This window comes from Argiope bruennichi, chromosome 9 (assembly GCF_947563725.1).
Source record: "Argiope bruennichi chromosome 9, qqArgBrue1.1, whole genome shotgun sequence".
Taxonomy (NCBI): domain Eukaryota; kingdom Metazoa; phylum Arthropoda; class Arachnida; order Araneae; family Araneidae; genus Argiope; species Argiope bruennichi.
In genome coordinates, this window is record NC_079159.1 from 109,807,503 (window position 1) to 109,825,747 (window position 18,245).

Genomic DNA, 18,245 nt, shown 5'->3' on the forward strand with positions numbered 1-18,245 from the left:
TACTTACTTTTCTAAATGTAAAATTAAAAGAGTTAGCAATAATCAAACAAGAACCAGAAAGTCTATTGCATTTAAAATGAATAAAATCCTTGAATATTGCAAACATATTATTTCTACTTACCATTTTTTAAAATAACCTTCACAGAAAGATTTTAAGCTAGGATCTTCCCTGTAAATTTCATCTTTAAAAGCAAGCCCTTTTAAGTAATAACATTCACGCTCAAGAGCTTTAGCAATATAATACAAGCAATCTAAAAAGAGAGAAGGAGAATTCATAAAATAAAAAATATATATTGTTATAAATATTGAACACAATAAACATCAGCTTATTTACAAAATTGGGTGGTGTGGCAATTATGAATAACCTTAAAAAGAACACAAAAAATATGAAAATGCCTTTAAAAAATTTTTACTTACAGCAAAGTGCCTATATGTGCAATTATGATATAATAAACAGTTTATTTTTTACAGAAAAATCTTTTTTTTTGTTATGTTTTTTATATTAAAACACTTTTTTCTTTGTTTTTCCAATAAAATTTTGGAATCCACAACTATGGGTTATCCGTCTGTAGATAAGTGAAAGTTCACCTCAGCTTTAAATAAGAGAATTAATAATAGAGAGTTATCCATCTAAAAAATGTTTATCAATAAATCTTTCAAACTATTAACATAAAAAGTTTAAAATCCAAAAATAAAATTAGATAAAAAAAAATCTATAGCATCATACAAATGTCATTTGAGCAAACAAATTTTCAAAGTAATCCATCTGTAACTAATGTCATGCATATGACATTGTCCAAAATATGAGGCAAAAATTGATATAAAGTTCATAACTTTTTAAAAATAAACTCTATTAAATAGCTTCGTTATTAATTCCTACAATTTTTATCTTGATATCCTCATAGAAATAAAAAATAATTTTATATAATAAATATGATAAATCATCTAAACGTTATTAATAAATTAAAATTTTTTAAATGTACATTCAAATTACCTACACAAATGTAAATAAATTATTCGATTTGTGCAATTTAAAATAATTTAAGTAAAAAAACTGAAGCTATGGGAGGATGAAAATTTTAATGAAATAATTTGAGCAAAACAAAATTAAAATAAATAAATAAAAATCTAGAATTGCATGTTTCGGATTTGTTTAACATATTTATTTTTTTAGCAAAAATATTTAAAGACTTATATACATACTTGCATAATCATTAAGAGCATGCATCACAGTGATAACATTATCTATGCATGGCCAATGATTTGGATTACATTTTAAGCCCTGAAAAATAAAAAATAAACATAGAAATACATAATCTTTTATGCAAAAAATTAATTTAAAATGCATTCATCTTTGAAATTTTTTTATTAAATAATATTCAAAGTATGTGGTAAAACTTATTTACCTCTTCAAAGCACAGTCTGGCTAATGCATAATTATGAATATTTAAAGCAGCCTTCCCAATTTGATACCACATAAAAACATCAGTACCATCAATTTCAAGGGCCTGAAATTCAAAAAATAACAAATGCATTCAATTTTTAAAAATCAAAATGGCATGGGTTGTTATACATTAGACTGTATACAATTACAAGGTAGATATTTGAAAGATAGCCCACTATCCCAAATGATTAGGATTTGTGAGGTGGATACTTATATAGAATATCAAATAATTCTACATATAATAATGTAGAATATTACATTATGATATGTAACAATCTACAGTTTTTGATCTTACTGTTATAGAATGAGACTTTGTTTCCCAAAAAAGGTTTTTTTAAGCATTCATTATGAAAAAAGAAAGATGTGAATAATATTCACAAAACAACATAAGTATTACTATATATTTGCAATGACTACTTGTCGAGTATCTATGTTCAGTTGCCTCTACCTAACATCAGAACATTTGACTGGTGAGGTATGCAATGTCTTCTCAGAATAAGTGCATTCCAGTTTATTGAAGACTGATCCATTCATCATATAGAAACATACACAATTGATAGAAAAATATTTGTTGTTTTATGGTTCCTATACTTAATAATGCAATACAAGATAGTCACACAAATTATAATGCATCAGATAATTTATAAATTGTTAGAAATAGGCATATACTTTCCTCTGAAAAAACTACTTAAAATGATGAAAATAATTATGTTGGTTATTTTTTGAGTTATTGAATGTACTTCTAAAAATATTATAAAACACAAAATTTTATACAATTTTCTGGCTTTATTATATTTAATAAAATAAGCTTAAGATATTAACATTTTAAATAAATAAAAGTTCCATTCTTCTATGACGAAAGTTAGCCGAGTTATAAATGTCTTGAATTCAGTTCTTTCAAAGCAGCTACTGACTGGCCTAAAACAATGAAATTCAAAACATTTACAATTTGGTCAGTTATCTTCACAGAATAACAAAAAACTTAGTCTTCCATGATTTTTTCAACAGTACATTTCTTAATTCAAATAACATAAAATATACTTTTTTATATCATTTAGAACATCTTTTTTAATATAAAGTATCTCCCATCTCTAACAATTTAGAAATAGTGATTCGGACATGATCAGAATGAACATCTTATTTATCTTCATAATGGATGGATATAGCAAACCAACTACTTTTTCCACAAACATATATGACTTATTTTTTTAAGACACGAAATCATAGGTGCGTGATATCTTTGAAAAATTTCATAATAAGAATTATTGCAGTGGTGGAAAATAAATAAAGGAATTTCCGCAATAAATTCTTTTTTGATATAAAAAAATGAGACTATGAAACAAAATATTTCTCCTTACAATGTTGGAAATTTATGCTGGACATTAATATCATTCGGGCCTCAGAGCAAAGTGCGACTCTCGGCTTTATAGTTAACTAGTTAACAGTTTTATCTCAATGCCACTGAAGTACTTAAAAATAGGACTTCCCTAATTCATCCAAATGCCATTTAGACAACATATTTTTCTACTCTAGTCCACTGATATATTCGTATTATTCAATATTTTAGTTTGCAATGTTTTTAACAGGTGCCAATGGTGCTTAATAAACATAGGAATACAAAACAGTTGTTGATCTGTTTCGAGATCAAATTCCATTTCTTTTCTTTTATAAGGGATAATGTGCAATTTTTTCCCCCCATTAACTTGGGTATTGCATGTTACAAATATTATCTCTTCTGAATATGGAGTTAAAATAAAATAAGAATGACTGAATTTGAGCAGCTAATAACAGATGAGAACACTGATATTAGATCTAATAGATAATCTAAAATTTCACTAAATGATTCTTGTTTTTATGAAAGAACAAAAAATTTAGAAAGCAAAAGTTGAATTTTAGAAGAATATTAAATGCATCTCAAAAAAAATGTTAATTTGACAGAATCATAGACATGAAAATGTATCTGAGCAATTTTTCTAAAATCAAAGAAACTAATATCCTTGGAGAATCCACTGGTTGAAGTTAATTACCATAATTATATATATATATATACACACACACACACTGCTAATTTGTTTCATATAACTGGTTTCAGCACATAATTGCTTATCAAATACAAGCATATTTTTTTACATAATCTGGTAGGAAAAAGAAATGGTCAAATTATTAACCATGTTTGCCTTGGTAAATATTACTACTTATTCTAGTTTATCAAAAAAATATAAAAAAATTATTTTATACATATAAAATAATTAATATATGAAGACAAAAATTGAAACCATATTATTAAAATCTATTTTATTACATACCTCATGAACTTTAGTACCCATGAATGCAGACAAGGAAGCGAGTTTAAAAATTGCAAGAAAATTTATTAAGAGTGCATTACACAGATTAATTTTTCCCCAAAGTATGTAAAGATATTATTTATAATTATGGTCATGAAACTTTATGTTGAAAGAAGGATATTTATCCTTTCTATTAATACATATTCTTTTAACAATAATTAAAATTATAATTATCAATCAATTATGAGAAAATCAGAAATCACATTCACAATTCCATTATTTTGAAATATAACTTAAAATATATGCATACATTTATAACAAGTGGAATTGTTATAAGAGAAAAGATAATACCTCTAGGAAATATTCAACTGCAGCTCGAAAGTCTTTTTTTGCATTCGATACATTTGCTAAATTTTTATATAAAAGATATTTCAATGTCAATGCTGGACCTAAAGGGGCATCATTTGAATCTTCACTAGGCTGAGCCTACAAAAAGATTAATTAAAATTAAAATTATAAAGTTCCAAATTAAAAAGTAAGAAATATCTGAAAAAAATAAAGTAAGAAATGCTGCATGATATTTTTTGAGCCAATTCAATAAAATACATATACACAGAAATATAATCGACTAAAAATAAAAACTCACATCATTTTTTATGTTTTCAATATCACATGAAATTATTATAAGAATGAAAAATGTAGTATCTCAAAATAAGAAAAAGGAATATTAAAAACCTGAGTTAAGAACTCCATTTCTAAAATTTCTTTTAACATGTTTTCAGCTTCTTCAGTCTTTCCTTCACTCTGTTTCTTTAATGCTGAATGATACAATGAATACGCCTCTTCTTCCTGTATATAATAAAAATAAGGTAATAATATTTTTTTTCTGACTAGCTAATAGTCTTTTTAATTTATTGTAATCTATAAACAATAGCAGATTTTTGACAAAGCCTCTGCCTGGATTCATTGAGTTAAATCTCAAAAAATGTTTTAGTCTAACTCCCAAATAAATCAATTTATATAAAAATTGATATATATTTAATGAATTATAAAATATCAGACTGCAATTAATACTTTTTTTTCTATAAAATTCATCTAGTTCCTATCTTTTTAATTTTGTTCAGTTAGTTATTAAGTAATAGTAAAAATGAGAATCTGCTTAATTCATTTGGAGCACAAATATAAATGTTGTACTATCAAGAGTCAAAATTTTAAAAAAGAAAAAACATATACATTCTCATAAAATTACTTCAACAACAGCAAAAAAATTTACCTGTTAATTTATTAACATGCTGATCAAGTTAAATAATAATTAGTTGAAATAAGAATAAAGAATTTTTTAAAAAAATTCACCTCAAACAATGTTAGTTAAGTCAGCAGCTTATATTATCATTATTTTTACCAATATAAAAATAAAACTCACTGAACATAATTTATTTATTCTTCTAATTAAAGTAAATAAAAATAATTCTGAATTCAAAAGAGATAAATCTGATTACCTGAGCTTCCCTAGAAGCCAATTCTGGATCACCATTATCATCTGAGAGTGAGGATTCATTTAAAGCACTGAATTTCATCTAAAATTATGAAAAAGAAAGATCTTATAATACAGAAATAATCTTCTGAATGAAAACGTAAATGACATTACATAGTTTTATCAAATTTATTTAACAGCAAACAGTTGTATTTCTTAAAAAATGAATGTTGATAATTAAAATATATGTGAAAAATGTTCTTAAAAATTTATAAATTATGAAGTTTACTGTCTTTTTTCAATATATAAGAAATATGTTTAAAAATAATTATGCTTTTAATACAAGAAATATTATTTAAATTGCAATTACTTATTATTTAAAAAATTTTGCTAAAATAAATTATGTTTAAATGCTATTAGTCTTTTAATAACTTTAAAAACAGGAAAATAATGTTCCATATCACAAAATTTTATTACTAAACTTACATGCAAACAATAAAATTACAACAACCAGTAAAAATAAATAAATAAAAAACTCAGTTTTACTTCGAAATGTCGATTTTTTTTAAATTCTAACCTGGAAATGTTATTGGTAAATGTTAGGTATTCAAGAACATCATTTTTCATGACACTGAAAATTTTCAAAAAAAACTAGATAATATGGTTTTTATATCCCATTGTCAAAATGCAAAAGTGCAGTCTCTCTAGTAGAATATTAAAAACGAATGATGATTTCAGTCAAAAATAAGAAAAAACCGAGTTTGAAAAATAGGATCAGATCTCTGGAAAATTTAATGATTTAGATTTAGTGTAGAAATCTTACCCTTTCCTACATTATCAACATATAACTCATTTAGAAACAGCTACATTCTATAGATACTTGATTCAGTAAATATTCCAGAGAAATTTAGGTCACTGAAAATTTTAATAGTTCTGCCTTTTCCCTAGAGAATCTTTCAATAAATAATACATAGACAGATAGATGTTCAATATCCTATATAAATACTATTTCACCCTTTCTAAATGAAATGATCACAATATACAGAATACAACTACCCAAATTTAGTAAAAAAAATTAAAATCTTTTTTAGTGTTTCATCATTCTTTATTCAAAAAATTTCAAATTTACTAAAAGACCTTCTTCTACTGAGGCAGATGTAGCTTTTCATAAATTTGTCTTTTCAGTAGAATTATGAAAGACATAGGCTGCAAAAAGGCAAATAAAAGTTGTCAATGCATATCTGATTTCAACCCCCTGTTCTTTTAAGTCCTCAAACTAAATGTGCATATCTATTTGATTCATTTACAAATATTTGTTGAATGATTCATCAAACATTAGATTATTAAACAGCAATAAATGATACTAAATAAGAGAATTTTGATGGCCTACAGAACTTTTTGGCAATTTTGCTATTTGTGAATCTTTCTTGAAATAAATTTGAAACTTATTTGGAAGAGTTAAACATATAAAAACTTCACACATACTTCAAAGACTATTTCATTTCTACATCTCAACACTGTGAATACACCTTTATTTCCTATTGATTGATATTGCATTGATATCCTTAATGACAAGATACAAACTGGTTTCCTCCCCTCAATTTAAAAATACTGAATGCTGCTTTTGTCCACTTTTTAAAAACTCAATAAAAAAATCAAATATCTTTCTAGAGCATGGAATAAAGTAAAATAAAATTCAAACAATTTTTAAGAACTTTTTTTAATTTTTAATTTTAATATAGAGTAAAAATTATTTTTATAAAATATATTTTCAGAAAATATCAAATATCAATGTAAAATACTAAAAATCTGCACAATTTTTACTTAACTTTTGAACTAAGAAAAATTTAGAGCTACCTTCCTCTTGTTTTGAAAAGCATGCAAACCAAATTTAAACAGGATTGGACAAAATCGTATATTTGTATAAAAGATATACAAACATCCAACTCTACACATAGAAAGATTTGTATTTGAGGCAGTTTTAACATAATTTGAGTGTTTCTTAATATTGCTGTTACAGTTTTATTTTCTCTTAATCTCAAATCTTACAAAATTGATGGATTTAGAATCAACCAACAAAATTATTGAGGATACTTCTGATACTGTGGAAGGTTGGCAAGAGTTAATTGCCAAATAGTAAATAAAGTGAGTGATACCTTACCAAAATCAGTTACCCACTGATTTCCTCTCTTTTAAATGATAAAAGATTAATGATTAAATATTTCAGTGATATGTTTTGACCGAACATATCTTGAATACCACAAATGCATAATATTACTAACAAATTTGATCATTTCATTCCAAGTCTTTTGTCATAAGGGATAAATGGTAATGATTATTTTCATCAATTTTCATTGCTACATTTTTTAAGAAATGAGAAAATATCAAACATGGAAACATAATTAGCTATTATTAATTAGATGCAACAGTTACATATACATATGCAAAAAGATGATAGGTTCACTAACTAATTTTAAAAAATTACATTTATTCTTTTCTTAATTTGAAGAAAAATTGCAATTCAAAAAACAAGTCTGATGGAAGGAATATAAGATACAAAAAAGACAAATATATATATATATATACAATTAAACTGTAAAAAATGTTTGATGCAAGAAGATAAGATCATCAACTTACCCAAAACAAAAATATTAAAAATCCTTTATTTTTTAATAATATTACAGAAATAAGATATAAATAAATAATGAATATGAAAAGCATATTGTTTAAAGTAATTGTGTATAGCAAAGAATAATCAAACATATTCTCTTCTAGTGTATGAAATCTTACATTAAGAGTCTAGAAATTACAGCATATAAAAATAAATAAATAAAAATACACAACATCATCTAATATTTGTAATTAATCTTCACAATGTGAGTTAATGTGAAGTGTTAAAAATATCTATAGGTGGTGGTTTGAACAATAGGAACATTAGCTATGCCATTCTTTATCCCGCCCTGATCATTAACTTGTCTGTCTCTTTTATAACAAAAAGAGTTGTAAACTGAAAATGAGCTCATTATTAATTTTATGACTCAATATTATCCGTTCCTTCAGAGTACTCCTTTGTAAATATAAACAAAGTTATATATGCAACACGATATTCATTCTTATTGATGCAATGTGTATTAATGTCTAGTTTTCAATAAATTAACATAATAATTCAAATTTTCTTTCAATATTTAGATTATTTTCTCTATATGACATACTATGCATTAAAGTATGCTAATTTTTTATAACATTACAAAAGACTGGAGATTATAGATTTCTAAATTCAAGCTTCCCCAACCGAATATAATGCTAATGATGTGTCGCCTTTTAAAGACACAGAAGTTACAAGAAAAAAAGAATCTCAGATTAATTTTTAAATTATGGTTTGATGAGATCTCAAAATTTAATCTTAAAATGGGATTCTAGAAAAGAAACAAAATAAAATATTTCTTATTTCCAAGTCACAGAACAATAAAATATTGGTTTCCTCATATTTTTACTATCCATGGCATTACATCTCTGTTCTATGATTCTAATTGTTATACATAATGGCACATTAAAATATAATAATAAAAACTAACAGTATTATACTAAGATGTTTTAGTTATAAAATATCTGCATGTGTTTTTATGCAAGTGAAAAAAAAATTGATATAATTTCGGTAGCATAGCGATAGACAAAAATTAGTTAAATTTTAGCAATAACTCTCATCACCAAATCTTAAAGATGATTGAGATCTAGCTAACAGAATAATACAAAAAAAAAATCTTTTGCAACTATACCATACCTAAAGAGAAGTTAATGTGATATAATTTGTTGACATAAGAGAATGTAAAGAAAAAAAATGATTAGAGCATAACTAATATTACAAAGGATAGAATATCATTGCATATCACTTTTCTTTCGGAAACAGGTTCAGTTTAAATTAATAAATACTATTAATCATTTGAATTAAACTGCTATTATTTCCAAGATTAAGTAAAAGACAAAATTTACAAGACAAATATTTTTAATTTCACAATCATTTAAAAGTGATGATACACTAAATAACATATCACAATACAAGTAATAAAAAAGTAGTTTCAAACATTTTCAACTATTTTAGATTTAGATTGGTATCTTAAATATATTTCATAATTTAGTAGAAGTTAGACTAAAAAGCAGAAGAGGTAAAAATGCAAAAGTTTTAGGATATCATCTTACAAATAAATTTTTGAGGGAACAAGTGCTTTTATTACATCTTTACTAAAATCCACATAGTTTTATACTTTCTAAATATCAAATTTTTCTTTTAGTTAATAAAAGGGCAGCATTTGAATTATACCTATAATTTCATACACACACACACACAAAAAGTAATATTTTCCACAAAATTTGAAATAAAAAGAAAATGCAATATATGTATTTATGACTTGTTCATCAGAACCAAATATATTGATATGAATAAATTATGCAAATTCCACAGAGCAAAAAAAAAAAAAAAAAGAAAATGTCATTACAGAATATACAATATTTATACTAATATATCAAGTATAGGAATATGCAAGGTGATTCAGAACTTATCGTTCAAATTTTGTGGGGAGGTAGGGAATATGTCGGGAGACCGATTTCGCATAGGAAAGTATGTCTGCATGTATATGTAGAAGGCACTATGTATACCCAACTAATGTATAACTCGTCTCACCACTCCTACTATTATCAGTGTACTAGTTGACTTTCTAGTGATAAGATTAACCATTTTACACATCACGAAAAAGCAGATATGTATACATTTTGTTACAGGTTTTTAAAAAATACATTTTGTTTTCAAGTATGCATCACAATCTGCACGAATGTGGTTCACTGAGCAGCAACATGCAGAATACGGGAAGAAGATGACGGAAGCTGACTGTCAAGGTCGAAGAACAAGTCCTACAGCCCATCAAAGATAATCTAAATACCAGCACATGAGCTATTGCTCAGCAGCTTGGATTCTCTCAGTCAGCAATGTGGTAGATACTGTACAAGGAACGTGTGTATCCTTACTATCTGTAAAGGCTCAGATATTGCATCCTAATGATTATTCGAAACATGGAATTTTCACAATGGTTCATGAATCCTGTGCCCGTGTAAAAGATCTCAATTTCAAGCTCGTATTATGAACTTGTACTTTACCTTGTTGGAATAAATGTCACATCTGTTACCAATTGACTATACTGTTTCCTTGTGTTCATTTCAATTGTCCATGCAAATGATGTTTGTGGACATATGTTCCTAAGTGAAGTGGGTTTCCTGACATATTCCCTATCTCCTTCTGAAATGTGAACAATAAGTTTTGAATCACCCTGTATAGTATTAATTTTAGAATGTGTTTTAAAATGCACCACTCATTTTGAAATTACTTTCACAAGGAATTATATATTTATATACATAATAATTTATACACATTTTCAAAATGGGTATTTTCTAATCATTCAGCATCAAGCTTAATTTTAATTTCTGTGTACTGTAAAGTCTTATTTTCCATGCTTAATTTCATGATTAACCCAAAATACTATTTCAACAAAACTTCTATCTAAAACTATACATGTTCAATATGCTTTAATACTTTCTCTTTTTCCAGCTGAGTTCCTATAAAACTGTCTCTCAGCAAAGACATGATTCTACCAAAGAACTTTTTCGAAGATTTTAAAAAATGATTATCGTTCTATAATCATGAAAGAATAAAATATAATGTTAAAGAGCTCCACACTTGCTTTCCCTCCCCAGATTAAATTCTGCTTCATTTATATATTTATTTAATTAATACATATTTATTGATATAACTTAAATAAAAAAAAAAATGTTATCTTTCTGAAAAATAAACTTATTTGAAATGTATAGTAAATGAATTTATAAATAGAAAAAAATAATGTTTTTCTTTTATAATAATAGATTTTTTTTTAATTAATTGGCTATATTCACATATTGGGTCTTTAATATAAGTGTGGCAAAAAATTTTATATTATTTTAAATACACTACATAAAAATAAACAAATCAAGTTTCATTATGCTTACCATTTTGACAGCAAATGAAAAGCCGGTAATTTAAAATCTTCGCAAGATGATATTCATTAGGATCAATATTAAAAAAGTACTATTTCAATTTTAAAAAATAGCTGTGTGATTTTCTTTCCATTATTTCGAATTGTTAAACAATTCACCACGATCACGTTCCATTTCCAGCCACATTACCACTCTAGTTTCTTTACTCACAAAGCTCATTCCAGAGTTTTTGTTTTGACTAGAGAGTCAAAATATCGATAACGATGAATTGATTACCTCCAAAAAAATATTAAAAAATTACTACTTTGAAACTGAATTCTAAGTTTATTGAAGAATTTTTATTCAATTTAATCGTTAATTTTTCTTCTTACATAAAGGTCTATTCATTTTAAGCTTTCATTTATCAATATTTAAAAAATGGAATATCGATATGTTGCCCGGCATATGATGAAGAAAGGAAGAGAATTAATAAATTTCTAAATAAACAAATATACTGACATGTGCTTTTGTTCTATTTCATGTCGGAAATAATGAATGCTATTTGAAAAGAATTAGTTTTGGAAGTCATTTTATTGTTAAATTAATTTGAAAACACTCATGCATAACCTATTCTATTTTTACCTTCTTTTCACAAATAAAACTTAAGAAGATATGGCAGAAACAGTTTTTCGTCCTAATGTACCTCCAGGGCACATATATGTAAATGATAAATGGACAAATAACGAATTATATACGTTTCTCAATCGTAAGGAATATTACTTCAATATATTATATTGAATACACCTATATTTATAAAATTGAATTATAGGTATTTGTAATTTTAATAGCATCGAACAATTAACTCTTAGACTACAAATGGATATATACGTACTACGAAATAGAATATCGCCAATAGGATTTTAACAATAACGAAACTCAAATGAATATTGTTCCACTGATGCAGAGATCTGTAAAAGCAATGGGGAAAAAATTAATGTCCATGTGCCAAATCTCGCTTCTCAAATTTTCGTAATGCTTTGCCACATGGTTTTAATTATAATCAGTAGAGTCTATCGAGCACTTTTTTTTTAATGCTCAAACTTTAAAAGGCATCCAAAATTAAATAAATTGACGATATTGTCTAAAATTCAAGATACGGAATTTTTATATGTTTATAATATTTAACCTTTTTTATATTCCATCAAAATATCTAATTTTTAAAAAAAATATTTGTAAAGAAATTGTTTTTATAATATTGTTATTATTAAATACATTACTGTAAAGTCATTCTATTTTGTTTATTAACTTACAGGCAGAGTTCAAACAATAACGAATGATTCTATGGATTTTGTTGATTTTTATCCTTCGACTGAATTTGCTGTCATATATGTAACAGAAGCCGACTTAGTAGCAGGGACTAATTATCGGAGGAATCTAGCTAAATTAAAAAAGGCAGGCAAGCTACATATGTTTTTACTTTGATTTGATAGTGATATTAACGTAAATGTTAATTTGATCATATGTTATTGTAATAGATTAAATATGTCTTTAAATTTTCCAAAGACAGTTCAAAAATTTAAAGTAAAAAAAGCTAAGTGTTGATTTATTTTTAAAAAATTATGAAAACATTTATGAGATTAAAAATACTTAGAAATTATTACTGTGCTTTTTTTTTTTCTTTTTTTTCCCCATTTTTGTATGTTTAAATATATATATATATATTAATATATGTCAACTATTAACTTTTATTATTGTGTATTATGTTTTGTACATGCATTTATTTTTTAAACTGTCTTTGAACTTGTAAATGGCAATCTTACAAAATGCATAAGTTTTATAAGTATTTCATTTGAATTTTGCAGATCATGAGAAGTTGAAAATCATTGATATATTGTATAATATTTAATTGTCTTCAACTGGGAGTTTTTGTAAAAAAAAAAAAAATATTTATATATTTTAACTGTTTTTAAATAAAATTTATTTTAAATATTTTTGCATGTTCTGTATTGTTTGTTTTTATTTCAATTGTAACAACAAATTGATATTAAAATGTGTATATAAATATTTTAGATCAAAAATATTTAATGTTTAGCAATAGATAAAAAATGTATTGATCTGTTGCTTTCCATTATGTTTATGCAAATATTTTCTAAATGTAAATAATGTTACATTGTCATTTCATAAAAGTAATTCCTATTTTTTTAGGCAAATTATGAAAGAACTGCTGTTATAGTTGAAAAGACAACTATTAGTAGTCAGTATTTTAGTAGTTTTCAGAAATTTGCTGTTCTTGAACTTGGCTTAGGAATCATTCCTGTGTCTGGATCTGAGGAATGCTGTCAAGCACTTGTAGCTATGGTAATGTTTCCTTTTTCTTCACATTTACTTTTTTTCTTCTTCTTCTTTTAACATGTTTTTTGATATCAAGTATGAAAAACATATCTTCAAAATTATTTTGTTGATGCAATATGTTTTGATATTATTCTTAAATCATTTAGAATGATTTTATCTCATTTTCTTCAGGTTCGTATGGGTTGTGAGGATAAATCTAACCCGTTTATGTTAAGAGGCCGTGTTCCGCCCCTAGAAACTTATCTTCTGAAGACTCTTCTTACTGTTCCTTCATTGGGTGAAACAAAAGCTCAAGCATTGTTATTAAAGTTTAAGAGTAAGTAGAATTGATTTTAATCTGAATAGTTTTTTACTACTATTATGCAGATTGATATAAAAACATGTATATATATTGTGGTGAAGCTTATAAGTCAGATAAAAGCTACGGGACACAAGTAATTACTTTTGTCTTGTGGTCTTGTTACTCTGCTGCGAACCACAAGGTCCCAGGTTCTATTCCAGCCAATTCAGTTTCCACAATAACCATGAATTCACTCAAAAATTCTATTTTGCAGTCATGTCTAATTTATATATATATATATATAATTGATTTAATTTTTGTCTTTTTAAATACCTGTATTAAGTTCTAGCGTATCTGTTTGAATACTCTTTTTAATAATTAGCTGATATTTTTATGAGATATTTATTAAAGGAAATATGTTTGTCTGTAGTACCCTTTTAAATCTATCACACTTATGTCTATGAAATGTGGTGCACAAGTAATTACTAAAAGTAACTCAATGTATATTGAAAGTCTAGATTTTTAAAATGTAGAAAAATTATTTGTCATTCTTGGTAAGCATATTCCCACAGTATATTTTCTAATGATTGTAGAAAAAAAAATCATATAATTGAAGAGAATAAACAATTGTTGTTTTAAATTAATTAGAAATGATGTATGCAAAAAGAGTAAAAAGTTCTCTTGTGACCAACTAAACACTTAAGGATATAACTGATTGCTTTTTAAAAAAAGGTATATGTTTTTGAGATCTTTTGTGCATTTTCGTTAAAATCAACAAATAAAAATTGAAAAAGTGACTTTCATGGGATATAGCAGATTAATGCCAGTAAATTCAGTGGTTAGATTTTGAGGGGCATGAGAAAAACTAAAGGAATTCATGAACCAGAATTCAAAATAGAATTGTTTATATCTTTGGAGTTATATCTCAGAAAAAGAATTAATCTTAAAAACACAGATGCATTGAATTTATTATATCTATCAAGACCTCTATAATTTTTTGTTGTTGTTGTCTTAAAACCATTTAATTGCTCCATATTTGACTTGAAGGTGTTGTTTATTAAATTTATGATTAATCCAAATAATTATGAAATTTAAAACATGAGGCCTTCTTTCTGTGTGAAGTTTTAAAATAGTTATCTTACATCATTTTTTGTATCATTTTCATTTCTTGCTTAATGAATAAAACATTTTTCTTTTCTGCTTGCAATAATCATTTGCATTACATTTACTAATGTTTTAAATTTGCCCATTTTGTATTTTTAAATAGTTTATTTATTTGTTTCAGGCTTAATCAATATTTGTAATGCCAGTTTGGAGGATCTAACGAAAATTATTGGTGCAAACAGTGCTCAGCAAGTTTATAATTTTTTTCATACATGTTAATTTTTCCTGTTCATGTATTTATTTTACATACATAAAGAAAGTATTTATTTTTCATATTTATGCTATATGGAATGTTTAATTATTTTTATGTTCACATACATTTCTTCTGAGTATAGAAAGTTTCCAAATATATTCACTTCTTTGTGGCACTGAAATTGATATAATGAAGTATGAATGTAATGTGAAGTATGAAATTGAACTAAATTATTTCTGATTCATCATTAGATAAAAGAATATTAAAGGATTAATTATTGTGTTACAAATATATGCTACATCATCTTATAATTGTAAATATGAATTTTTACCTGATACATAAAAGTTGTTATTAATCCTTTACATTTAACATCCTCACTTCAGGATAGTTGATTACACTTACTTGGGTTAACTATTTGCATTCTGTATTTCTTTTTGCTCTTTTCTAATAAATCCATTTGTATTATCTAATCCCTAAACAAGTTATTAGTAACATATATCTATTAGTCAACTTTTAATATCAGAAAACTGGAATTTTGAATTTTTTTTTCTTTTGTTTTTATTTATTTTTAAGGTAATATAAAGAAGATAATGTTTATTTATTTAGGTATTTTACTGCATTTATCTCTTACTTCCTCTCTTTACTTTTAATATATATCTTTATAAAGTTTTTTAAAAATAATTATCTGCATATATTTCAATTTCTTATCTCAAACATTTTAAGAAGGAAAATTTGATCTATAGTTATCTTATTCTTGGTGTTTTTAACATTAATTTAAAGAATTTTACTAATATTTATGCTTAAAATTAATTTGTTAGCTGTGTTGAAAATTCTACTGGCAAATTGACTTGTGGAAATCATGACATGCTTCCTGATATTCAAGAAAAGACTTATTGTGGTATAATTTTCTAATATATTTTGATACACTTTACAGGCTTAATTTTCCTTTTCTTTTCCCCCCTCCCCATTTTCTCCATATTTTTTAACACAGTCAAAACAGAAAAATATGTATAGTGATTTTATAAGAAAATTATAGATTTACTATTAACTACTAATAAAGTTACCATATGCAGATATTTGTCTAATGCATTATCAATTATCCTATGTGAAAAAAAATTTCTTAATAAAAAAGAATTCCAGTTATTTTTATTTTTTTAATTTATGATAGTGTAATGATTGGTTTTAAAAGAAGATGACAGAAAATGCAATAATGAAAAAATAAAACATTTCAGAGAAGTACTGAAATATCAAAAAATATAGAATTATTTATTCAAAGTTTTGTACATTTATTAAATTTTATTTACAGGCAGTGGCTAATCTCCAGGAAAGCTGCGGCTTCATTTAATTTAAGAAATTATTGCAACTTCTCCCTTAAATTATTTTTATAGCTTATATTTCCGTTTTCATCTTTATTTAATTTTTTCTCGCAGAGAATTCGACAATAAACTAAATTGGAATAAATAATTACATCGAAGACAAAAATAAATAAATAAGCAACAAATAGGATAAGGCTGGCTCTTCAGACCTTTGAATTAAGTGTAACTTGTGCTCGATTTTCTACAGAATTAATTTAGCAAGCTCAGCAAGTTGATATTTTACCTCCTTTCTTTTCTTCATTTTGGCTGCTTTTAGATTTCGTTTTCATGATGCATAAACGAAAAGGTAGATAGTTAATGGATATTTGTTTTCATTTGATAGAATTAGTCATTAAACCAATGAGAATTGTCTCTCCAAATATTTCCCATACACTCTCAAATAAAAGTGTTAATTCTATTTTCCACTGTATAAAAATTAAGAACTTTGGGTCAGGCTTTGAACACTGCAAATACTCAGAATTTTATTTTCTGAATTCCGCGCATCGGCATCTTGTTCTTAATATAATGAAAAAAACCGAGAAACCTTTTTTTTAATCGATTTAAACCAAAATTTGATGCAGAAGTGCAGTTTTAGTTACAAAATTTTATATCAGATTGTATTTATCTAACTCATTGTGTTTTAGAGTTATCGTATTTATATCATGCGAATGAATAGACCGATAGATTGTCAATGCCTTGATAGATTTGGTATAATATGCTATATGGATCTACATTTTGATGCTGAAATTGTGCGTCAAAATTTATTCATCTAGCTCTTTGTTTTCTATAATTATTGTGTTCATTTTGAAAGACAGAGAAACAAACTTCCTGTTTTTCGATTTTTTTTTTTTTTTTTTTTTTTTCAAAATGTAATAAAAAATTTACAAATTTGCTGTTAAGACCATATATAAACTACATCCGTTTTTATTCAAAATATTCTTTAGTCGCCGTTTTTATGAACAGGTATGATTCAAAAAAATAGGATTGAGAAAGACCTGAAATGCGAAGATTTGTCAAAATTTCGCGATGGAATATTCTGATGATCACAAAACTTTCCCTACATATATTTCGCATGCGGGAAAGTTAAAAAAATAATAATAAGATGCGTAGATATTTTTAAAAATTTCTATTTAGATAATCATAATTAGAATCGCATTTTCATTTGTATTCTTGAGGAATGTATTTTTCGACACTGCCTTGTTTCCAAGTAGAAGAGACATCACTTCTTAAAGAACGATATAACGGATATGTGTTGAAAGGTTTGTCAAGAATTTGAAACTGTGTAAAATTTCTTTTTGTGTAATAAGATTTTCAGAAGGCATGGAAAAACTCCAAAATTTAGCTTAATTTTTAATTAATTAAAAAAAAATTTAAAAAGTCTCTAAAATGTGCATATTTTTTAATTTTAAGGGATATATGTGCTAAATTTGTTAGCTGCAGGGCAAACTATTTGGCCTGTTGTGCGCCAATATACACAGACGCACACAGATTCATCTTTATTAGTAGTAAAGATGATGAAAAGAATAAATTTAGTTCAAAATTTAATTACTTGTATGTATCAATCAAAATTATTTTAAATTATATCTTTATTTTTTACAAATAATTTTATTTCTAAACAGTCATAAATAAATTTAGTTGCAAGAACGTAACAATATCATAAAGATCATCACATATAAGCATCCAGAAGCAGGTTAGATGCAT

The 18,245-nt window shown here is 25.5% G+C and overlaps 2 protein-coding genes across 3 annotated transcripts in view; one reads left to right on the plus strand and one right to left on the minus strand.

Moving 5' to 3' along the window:
• LOC129984008 (calcineurin-binding protein cabin-1-like) overlaps positions 1-11,505 on the minus strand; it is a 59,287-nt gene extending 47,782 nt beyond the window's left edge. For both annotated transcript variants that reach the window (XM_056093757.1, XM_056093756.1), the window contains exons 1-7: positions 11,234-11,505; positions 5,229-5,306; positions 4,465-4,578; positions 4,081-4,215; positions 1,407-1,508; positions 1,204-1,282; positions 122-251 (exon numbers count right to left, since the gene is read on the minus strand). In XM_056093757.1, coding sequence (XP_055949732.1) covers positions 122-251; positions 1,204-1,282; positions 1,407-1,508; positions 4,081-4,215; positions 4,465-4,578; positions 5,229-5,306; positions 11,234-11,236 — 641 coding nt within the window. In that variant the 5' untranslated portion in view covers positions 11,237-11,505. The remainder of the gene's footprint in view (positions 1-121; positions 252-1,203; positions 1,283-1,406; positions 1,509-4,080; positions 4,216-4,464; positions 4,579-5,228; positions 5,307-11,233) is intronic.
• Positions 11,506-11,710: 205 nt separating this feature from the next.
• LOC129984412 (Fanconi anemia core complex-associated protein 24-like) lies at positions 11,711-15,271 on the plus strand. Its single transcript, XM_056094289.1, has 5 exons — positions 11,711-11,966; positions 12,513-12,652; positions 13,406-13,558; positions 13,724-13,868; positions 15,118-15,271. Exons 1-5 carry the CDS (start codon positions 11,873-11,875, stop codon positions 15,213-15,215), a joined length of 630 nt encoding a protein of 209 aa, XP_055950264.1. The 5' UTR covers positions 11,711-11,872; the 3' UTR covers positions 15,216-15,271.
• The last annotated feature ends 2,974 nt before the right edge of the window (positions 15,272-18,245 follow it).

Coding starts and splice junctions, on each gene's coding strand:
- LOC129984412 (XM_056094289.1), top strand. CDS start 11,873: ATGGCAGAAACAGTTTTTCGTCCTAATGTACCTCCAGGGCACATATAT. Junction 11,967..12,512: donor ATTATATACGTTTCTCAATC/GTAAGGAATATT, acceptor ATTAACTTACAG/GCAGAGTTCAAACAATAACG. Junction 13,559..13,723: donor GTCAAGCACTTGTAGCTATG/GTAATGTTTCCT, acceptor CATTTTCTTCAG/GTTCGTATGGGTTGTGAGGA.